General features: G+C 35.1%; 1 protein-coding gene across 1 annotated transcript; it reads left to right on the top strand.

Moving 5' to 3' along the window:
• The first annotated feature begins 300 nt into the window (after positions 1-300).
• LOC120134721 (golgin candidate 1-like) lies at positions 301-9,424 on the top strand. Its single transcript, XM_039151161.1, is given in 18 exon segments — positions 301-774; positions 877-939; positions 1,469-1,546; positions 1,659-1,862; positions 2,512-2,565; positions 2,664-2,738; positions 2,820-2,891; positions 3,753-3,815; positions 3,920-3,977; positions 3,980-4,035; positions 4,318-4,381; positions 4,504-4,565; positions 5,798-5,845; positions 5,924-6,019; positions 8,250-8,326; positions 9,137-9,182; positions 9,265-9,363; positions 9,407-9,424. Coding segments are annotated over 18 exon segments (1,707 nt in total).

The raw sequence follows: 9,424 nt of genomic DNA on the forward strand, positions 1-9,424 counted from the left end.
TATATAAGAGAGGAGAATTGATTTTGGTGTGAAGAATAGAGAGGGTTGGGGGTTTATATAGGGGAGGAGGTGGTAGTTAGGGAAAACGGATGGGGGCATTTATGGCATTTAATAGAAGGCGCGTCCCCGGGGATGCACCTTCTACACGTGGCAGTCGAGCCAGCGAAAACACGGGTAAAGCACATCTCCGGGGATACGCCTTTCGCCAGCTCAGCCGAAAGAGTGCCACTTCGAAAAATATACATCAAACGGTGCTAAAAAAGTAAATATTCGTCAGGTTGGTCAAATCGCCCTAATTCTATGGTCCGACAAGTACTGAGCTGTATGGAAACAGTGAGAAAGATACCCCCTAAATTTCCTTCATCGGAGCCGTTGGATACCAATGTGGTTAAACATGGTGTTGATCAGGAAGAAGTCTCTGCAATTATCAACAATGCAGAATCTTCGTTATCAACTTCAAATGGGGAGCTTCTCAATGAGAATGCTTCTGATGTTCATGTTGAGCACCCTCCTTCATTTGCTGCCAAAGATATTGAGGTTTTCATTGAAGATCATTTAACTGATGGTGACCAAGATACTGAATCCCAAACTGCAGATGTCCCTTCCAAGACTGAACAAGAGAAGTCACAACATGTAGTTGCTGATTCTCATGTTAACTCTGAAGCTAAGTTAAAAGAAGATGATGTTAAAATTGAAACTCCTGTGAATCAAAAGAAACTGCAAGAGCAAAATGCTGGCACTCCTCCAAAAATGGTCCAGGACCAACTTGATGAGGTGACAAATTCACTCAAATCTGAAATTGTAGTTTATGCTTGAATCTTCTCATGTTGTATCCATTTAAAAGTCTTTTTCACTAGTCCTTTGGTTTTCATCCAGGCTCAAGGACTGCTTAAAACCACCAATTCTACTGGTCAATCAAAAGAGGCAAGACTAGCTCGGGTAAGCTCTCTGAATTTATTGGTTTTCCTTTTGGTGAAGAATATTGAGACTAACGTGTATTCAAGGAATTGAATTTCACTCTCATGTACTATAGAAAATAAGAGTTCAGAACCCTGAACAAAATTTTGTTATGAATCAGTATAAGCTGCACCCTTGGGATAAAGTCGTCATATCTGTTTCTTTTCCTTGAATATGTTAATGGGTTCTATATGGGTCTAATTTGTTATCAACATTCTTTAAATACATCATATTTGTGGCCATCCATCTATTAGGCAGAGTCTTGAGAATATTTCTGTTATATTGCTTGGAAGAATGTTCTCGTTTAAAATCTTTCTCATGAAAAGAGTAACCTTTAAAAGGAACCAGCCTAACTTGCAAATGAGTGTGAATCTTTTTGTGCCTCCTAAGTAGCCACTCACAGATGAGATATATTGATGCTTCTTTTTTTTTTTTTTTTCCTTCTCTTTCTCTTTATTTTCTGATTTTGTAATTTTGCTTTTGTAACAAATTGTTCTACACTGATTCCTAGGTTTGTGCTGGACTTTCATCCCGTCTTCAAGAGTACAAATCTGAGAATGCACAACTTGAGGAGCTTCTAATTGCTGAGGCGGTTGGTTTTATCTTTTTTCCACTTTTCAGTTTACTTTCATGTTATAGTCATGCTTGTTACGCGTGCAACTTAAGGAATAAAATTTAGGATTAAATTGCTTCTTTGACAGAGGGAGCAGAGTAAATCATATGAAACTCGTATAAAACAGCTGCAGCAAGATTTATCTGTATCTAAGAGTGAAGTAACGAGGATAGAGTCAAATATGGTTGAGGCTTTGGCAGCAAAGAACTCTGAGATAGAGGCACTTGTCAATTCCATGGATGCACTTAAGAAACAAGCTGCTTTATCTGAAGGAAATCTGGCTTCACTTCAGGTTTGAATCCAAACTATGCTTGGTTCTCGTTCATTATAAAATCCCCTTTTTTCAAAGCTCTATCTTTCGTAAGTATGGTCTCTACTTAGTTCCTCAACTAAATTAATAAGTTTAGCTCCTATTGACATTTCTGTTCTACAAGACCTTATTATGAACTGAAATAATTAAAGAAGCCATTGTCAAGATTGCATGCAATATGTATAGAAGCTTTCAATTATATGATTTAGCAGGTGAATTTATGTGTTTAGCTTAAAAGAAACAGTTCCTATCGCCACAGATTATGTATATCTGACTGTTACTAGATTTATTAGCTAAATAAAATGACAGAAACCCTGATGCTTCTTTTAATAACGCCTTTGTCATGAAATATAAATCTAAAGAGCTTATGTCAATTCCCTTATAACTAAAAATCATCCCATTTAATAAGTTCCTCTTAACCTGCTAAGTGAATATAGTATGCAGGTCTTGCTAAGCGGATTATAGTCTGCAGGTCTGCTTTTGTATCCCTTTCCTTCGACCGAATTTTGTTCCTTTATTTTGCCTCCACACTTAGACACTCTCTTTCTTCAATGGGATATCATTTTTTCCTCTTGGCTTGCATCATTTGGCCGTGTTAAGTTTGTTAACAATTTTGATTTCTTACCGTCAGGCAAACATGGAGTCTATCATGAGAAACAGGGAATTAACAGATGATGCAGGTAGAGTAATTGGTTCTTTCTTGCTTGCATCTGCATGCGTTTTCACACACACACACATGTTTCATTATGATCTTGGTAATCTATTGGTATGCTTCTTTCTTAGGCCCTACGAGAAGAGCTGTCTTCTGCAGAGAGGAGAGAAGAAGAAGAACGTGCAGCACATAATGCTACCAAAATGGTCCATGTTTGAAACGTTGATGCATTTACTCTTTTTTTGTTATCTTGGTTGCACTCTAATAATATCTAGTTTTTGGAATAGGCTGCCATGGAAAGGGAAGTGGAATTGGAAAATCGAGCTGTTGAGGCTTCCACAGCTCTTGCTAGGATCCAGGTAATCTAAGTAGTCTTTATTTCTAATTCCACTGCAAATCAGCAACTAATTTGCATATTTAATATTCTTGTTTTACTTGCTAATTGAGCATCTTAGTATTGCATGTTCAGAGAAACTTTAGCTGAATGTAATATTAGCCTTTAAAGTTAGTCCCTCATGCTTTCGAAGTGGATAACAGTTGTTTCAAGTTATCGCCTTGATGTGGTGGTAATTTGCATCAATATCTGCATGGTGAAGTTATGTCGGCATTTGGGATTTCTTAATATGTTATTCTGGAAAAATATCATTTACAAACATATTCACATTTATATTAACTAATAATTTTTCTCAGTTTGACATTTTTTTCGTGATAAAGCAAGGTTACTAAGATAAATATTATGTTACACAGCATACCCCCACTATCCAACTTCCCAAATCTCTTCTCCTACTAAACAGCGTAAATTAACATTTAATGGATCTGCACAAGTACCAAATGCTGAAGTTGCAAAAAGGAAAAAGCAATCGGCATGAGTTTAATGATCAGGATAAAGAAATCTCAAGGGCACTTTGATTTCTCATTTTCAGTTTCATAATTTGGTAATCTAGTAGTATTATGCCACATTAATGAGTTTCCTGAAATAAGCTTTACCATTAGGATGCTAACTATTAGTTTAATCTGGTTTTTGTCAAATTTTCTTTTTAAATTAAGAAACTGGCAGTTTAGCTTCTAGTAGTATGTAATCTACAGTTTGAACATTAAAATATCACCATCTTTTTGGCAAATATTGTGCCTCTTGTTCAGCTGCAAAGCTGTACATTGATTATTTGAAATCTAAATATGTTTCAACAAGCATTTTAAACTGTTGTGTGTTCTTCGTTCAGAGGGTTGCCGATGAGAGGACAGCAAAAGCTGCAGAACTTGAGCAGAAGGTGGCACTTCTTGAGGTAAAACAAAAATGATAACAGTGCTTTTATATGAAAGTTTGTCTTTCTGGCTGAGCTAAATGTGAAATCAAAGTGCTCTTGAGATTAATTTATCAATATATCAGGTTGAATACACATCTCTAAAACAAGAATTGCAAGATATGGAAGCTCGTGCTCATCGTGGACAAAGAAGGCCCCAGAAGAAGCAAATCAAATGGTTCAGGTAAATCATGAAGAGGATGCAACTGTGTGAACTATTTCTTGCAAATGATATTTTTGGACCATTTCATGTAACTATAATCTAGAAATAAAAGTCATCCTACTTGTATGATCTGAATCATCATGTAATCCACTGGAATCGGGGTTTATATGTCATTAAGAACTTTCTGAAGTTCAGCAGTTTATAAGACATTTAATATATAGTGAAAGGCATAATCATTGGACATTAGCTGTTGCAACAACTGTAATTAATGTAATAAGAAACGGCTTAAAGATTGTGAAATTGGATACAGGAATGCAGGAGGAAGTGGAGCGTGCACGCCAAGGTCAAAGAGATGCTGAGAGCAAGCTCTCTTCATTAGAGCCAAGTATCATATTTTCCCTTACCTAATACAATTATCATTATAAAATCATCGCAAGATTATTCTGGTTTCTTTTTCTGGCTGATGGATGTGTTTTCTTGACCAATTTGTCTGGCTGCAGGCTGAAGTGCAGAAAGTGAGGGTTAAAATGGCTGCCATGAAGAGGGATGCTGAGCATTATTCACGTCAGGTAACCGTTAAAATTCATTCATCTTTTCTTATTTCTTCAATCAAACAAATACATGCATACACCTTGATCTATGTGCAGTAATCAGAAGGAAGTGTAGGTGTCTGTTCTACTGATATGTATACACTGTAGGTGTTTATGTTAGTGAATGCTGAACTTAGTGGAGCCTGAAATTCCATGCTTATCTGCTTTATCTACCTGTATATCAGCTGTAAGCTACATGATCATGTTCTCTTGTATGTTTTGGGTTCAACCAACACGTTATATTTGTCAGATATTATGGTGTGTACCAAATTATTACTGAACAACCTGTTGTTCCTGTATTTTTAACTTGAAGTTTTTGCTCTTCCCCTAAAGTTTCCATATACTCATGGATAGGGCTGTAAACAAACCGAGTCGAGTTCAGGTAGTGCTAAGCTCGACTCGAAAAGTGTAATACTGAGCTCGACTTGAATCGAAACTCACGAGCTTAAAATTGTCAACCTCAACTCGAAATCAAAAATTGAAGCTCGACTCGAGCTCGAAAAACATAAACTCAAAATATTCTCAGGCTTAGCTTGATTGAAGCTCAAACTCGAGCTCGAACCGAACCTTAAGCACATGAAAGTTTTATATTGTATTTTTTTTTAAAAAAAAAGAACAACATAAAAATGTTAATATTATTAACAATTGAATTAAAAAAAATCTAAAAATTTAATATATTATTTTTTTCAAATTGCTCATGAGCTTTTCAAGTCAAGTATCAAGTAGCTCGCTTAGGCTCGTTAAGAATTCGAGTCAATTTCGAGCTCGAGTCGAGTTCATTTGATTCGAGAGCTGACTGAGCTTTGACTGAGTCGGTCTAGAATAACTTACGATCTGTCTCGTCTCATTTACAGCCATGGACATGAAATGTACTTGGCTCCTTGGGGCCAAGCTTCCCTAAAGTTTTAAATGTTGGAAACATCTATGACGTGCCGCATGCTTAAGTCATATCAAGACATCCCATATATTTTCTCTATCAATATACGCAGACAAGGAGAAATTTCCTGAACTAGAAGCTATGACATTGATTTACTTCTGGTGATGTCTCATTTCTTAAATTTCCTTCTCATCTGAAATTGGATGGAATTCTGTTCAGTTGTTTTCTATATACAAATTCATAGAGTAAATTGCTTCATGGTACATTCAGTTTTATGTTTGAAATCCTCCCAATCATTACCTTATTTATATTGTTAGTTGTTGCTTTTTCTCAGGAACATATGGAACTAGAGAAACGCTATCGTGAACTGACTGACCTCTTGGTAGTTGAAACTGAGATTTGTTTTTTTCGTAACATCTATTTGCTTATGCTGACTTCTTGTGGCTACTCCATTATGCAGTACTACAAGCAAACACAGTTAGAAACTATGGCGAGTGAAAAAGCTGCTGCTGAGTTCCAGTTGGAGAAGGAAATAAAGCGTCTTCAAGAAGCACAGGTTTATTGACATCTAAGATGCAAGACTGATTTCTATTTCTTGTTGTCGGAACCGTCTTTCGGTTGAGTCCCGGAATTGGGCTTCGACTTGGATTAAACGAATTGGAGTCGCCACCGATCATTTTAAAAATATTTAGGTGGATCAAACACTCTCTTACCTGATCTGCGTTGTACCAGAAACGTATCGGGTCCGGGAGTCGGTTACGGTCAAGAAATGATTGAACCGCCCTATCAGTACCAATTAATTTAACGGTTGTCTTTAATTACGAAAAATGAAATTTAAATTAAAATTTAAAATATTCGATTCGGATTGCTTATCTTTGATTGATTGAAAGTTCAACTGAAATGTCAAAAAATATTAGATGGTAAAAAAATACAAAAAAGCTAAAATAAAATAGGTAAAATAATTAAAGGTTAGTAAAAAAATAAATAATAATAATAAACAAAAATAATACAAGAAAATAATAAAAGAAAATAAAATGAATAAAATAAAAAGTAAAGGGTTAGTTAAGAGATAAAAATGAAAAAAAATTAAAAATCGTGAAAGAGAAAAAAATAAACAAAAGTGACTAAATTAAAATAAAAACAAAATAGAGGGCCAAATTGTAAAAGAATGTAAATTAAAGTAGGGAATGAATTGAATAAATCGAAAATTCATATGCCAAATGGTATATAGTGATCAGATTGTAAAGCGATTCAAAATACAAGTGACTACGAAGAGAATTTAAGAATCCCCTATTTGCAAACCGGTCCTTGCTATATATATATCCCAATAGCCCAAAATCACTCATTTGTAACATTTTCTCTCAACTTCCTTCTCTCAGTCGAGAGAATGCTCTCAAACCTCTCCCTTGGGCGATTTTCGGCCACCTGCCGCCGCCGTCTACAGCCGTCTATGGTCGCCGCTCGCGGCGGCCGAAAAAACATACTCCTATCCACCCTGTAAACCCAAAACTGAACCCCAAATCCAATAAAAAACTCTAAACGTCGTAGATCTACCCTTAAAGTTTCGACCTTTACCCTTTAAAATCGGCATCTCGACTCTTCTGCTCCCGGTGACCCTTCGTGGCTGATGTTTTGATTTTTTCGTTGTGTATTGGCTTGCTTTATTTTATGTGTTGTTTGTTTCGAGTTTGCTCCCGGTTTCCTCTGTTTTTTTGGTTTTGTCTTTGTGCTGTTGATGGTTCGTGTTTTGCTTGTGATCGTGTTTGGCTTTGATGATGTTTTTTTGCTTAGAGTTTCTCTGGTAGTGTACTGTGTATCGATTGTTGTTGTCCTCTGTTGGTCACCGGGGTATTTATACCCTGCTCGGTGAACCAGTACCCCGGGTTATTCCGTTTTGCTCGAGGCGTTACTGTTGAAATCCCGGGATGGTTCAGTCCCGGGATCCTCGGCCAATGTCCGACCGTTTCGCGTGACCCTTGACCTTGTTGTGCGACGCTTTTACTTTAGGGTTTCAAAAACCCTAGTCTTGCTGTGTAATCTTCATGCACTTGGTCCTAATCGGGTCAGTTGGATCAGGCTACCTAGTTGGGCCTGTTGGACTCTGACTTGGACCCTTTTATTCGGACCTTAACTTTGGACCTACAAAAAAAATGTTAATAATAATAAAACAGAGAAAAGGAAAAAAAATAAAAAAAAATATTTTCCAAAACCTATATAATATATAATTTCAAAAATATTTTAAAATTATATATTATATACTTTTTAAAAAATGTTTTCAAAATTATATAGTTTTCAAAAATGTTTTTAAAAAATTATATATTATATATAAGTTTTCAAAAAATGTTTTATATAATATATGTTTTTAAAATGTTTTAAAAACTATATATTATATATACTTTCAAAATGTTTTAAAAACTATATAATATATAAATGTTTTCAAAAATGTTTTATATAATATATGTTTTTAAAATTATATATTATATATACTTTCAAAATGTTTTAAAAACCATATAATATATAAATGTTTTCAAAATATTTTTTCAAAACCATATACTATATAGATTTTAAAAACGTTTTCAAAAACTATATAATATATACTTATTTTCGAAAATCGTTTTTTTGAAAATTATACATTATATTTTGTCAAAACATTTTCAAAAACTGTATTACTATATGCATATATATATATATATAAAATTACTCCGGACGAAAATAAGTGTCTACACTTGTATAACTATTGGTATTCACTTTGGTTGTTTTCTGTGATGTACCGTTATAATCAACAGGTTGAAGTAGAAAGAAGTAGAGTTCCTCGTCGTGCATCGTCTTCGTGGGAGGAAGACATTGAAATCAAAGCACTTGAGTAAGGTATGCTTTTTCATTTTATTAGATTGCAATCTTCTTGAGATCTGATTTTCCTTTTAGGAAATGTTAAAATACGTGGTTTTTATTAGCTAGTAAGATTATATTGCCTTCTCCTTGAGATCTGATTTTCCTTTTAGGAAATGTGATTTCTAAAATGCAGCTGTATTTGATTGAATTTGGATCTATATTAACTTTTATGATATGCCAAACTATCTAGTATTGTAAGTCTTCAGTCGCGGCCCAATTTTAAATTTCCTGATTTGAGAGTTTCCTCTTTACATACATCTCCCCTTCAGATGTAAGAATAAAATATTTTGCAGAAGTTAGCAGCACAGCATGTTGGAATGAAATGTTGTTGCAGCCAAAAGAGAAAAGGTGCTGGAAAAAAAACAGAAATTCTGTGGTCTGTAGGCTAAGTCACCCATTTATTAACCAGTGGCTCAATTTTTTTTTATACATGGGCCATTTTTCTTGCATTGCTTCTTGGACTGTAATTCCTTCAAATTAAGCAACACTATTCATGCAATTGTACTCGGCACTTGACGCTTGTAATGGAATTATTCTTTTTGGCTTTCCCTGAACCTATAATTTCTCCCTAGTTCTTTTATGAAGTAAATAAATAATTGCAAAACCATGGAAGAGATATTATTGAACCAAAAAATAAAAGCAATGAAAGATATTACTACCTATCCATCCTACATTTTCATTTTTCATTGGCTGCTCTTCATGGAAGTTCTGCTTCCTCTAAATTTACCATGCGGTTACTTTTGATATTTCCGAAATTTCCTTACCTATTTAATAATTTCAGGCCTCTTCCTGTGCATCACCGTCATGTGGCTGCAGCAAGCATACAGGTATTCCCATTTTTATATTCCAAAACTAACTTAACGATCCTATTTGCTTACTCTGATTTGTGTTTCGATCTGCCTCTTGCAGTTACAGAAGGCTGTAAAATTACTGGATTCAGGAGCTGTCAGGGCCACCAGATTTCTATGGCGATATCCGAAGGCTCGAATTATCTTGCTATGCTATCTTGTAAGAATAGTTTCACCTCGTCTTTGGGAAACGGGTTATGTAGGTTTTACTTTTACGATAA

Source organism: Hibiscus syriacus, unplaced genomic scaffold, assembly GCF_006381635.1.
Source record: "Hibiscus syriacus cultivar Baekdansim isolate YM2019G1 unplaced genomic scaffold, ASM638163v2 tig00110597_pilon, whole genome shotgun sequence".
Classification (NCBI taxonomy): Eukaryota; Viridiplantae; Streptophyta; class Magnoliopsida; order Malvales; family Malvaceae; genus Hibiscus; species Hibiscus syriacus.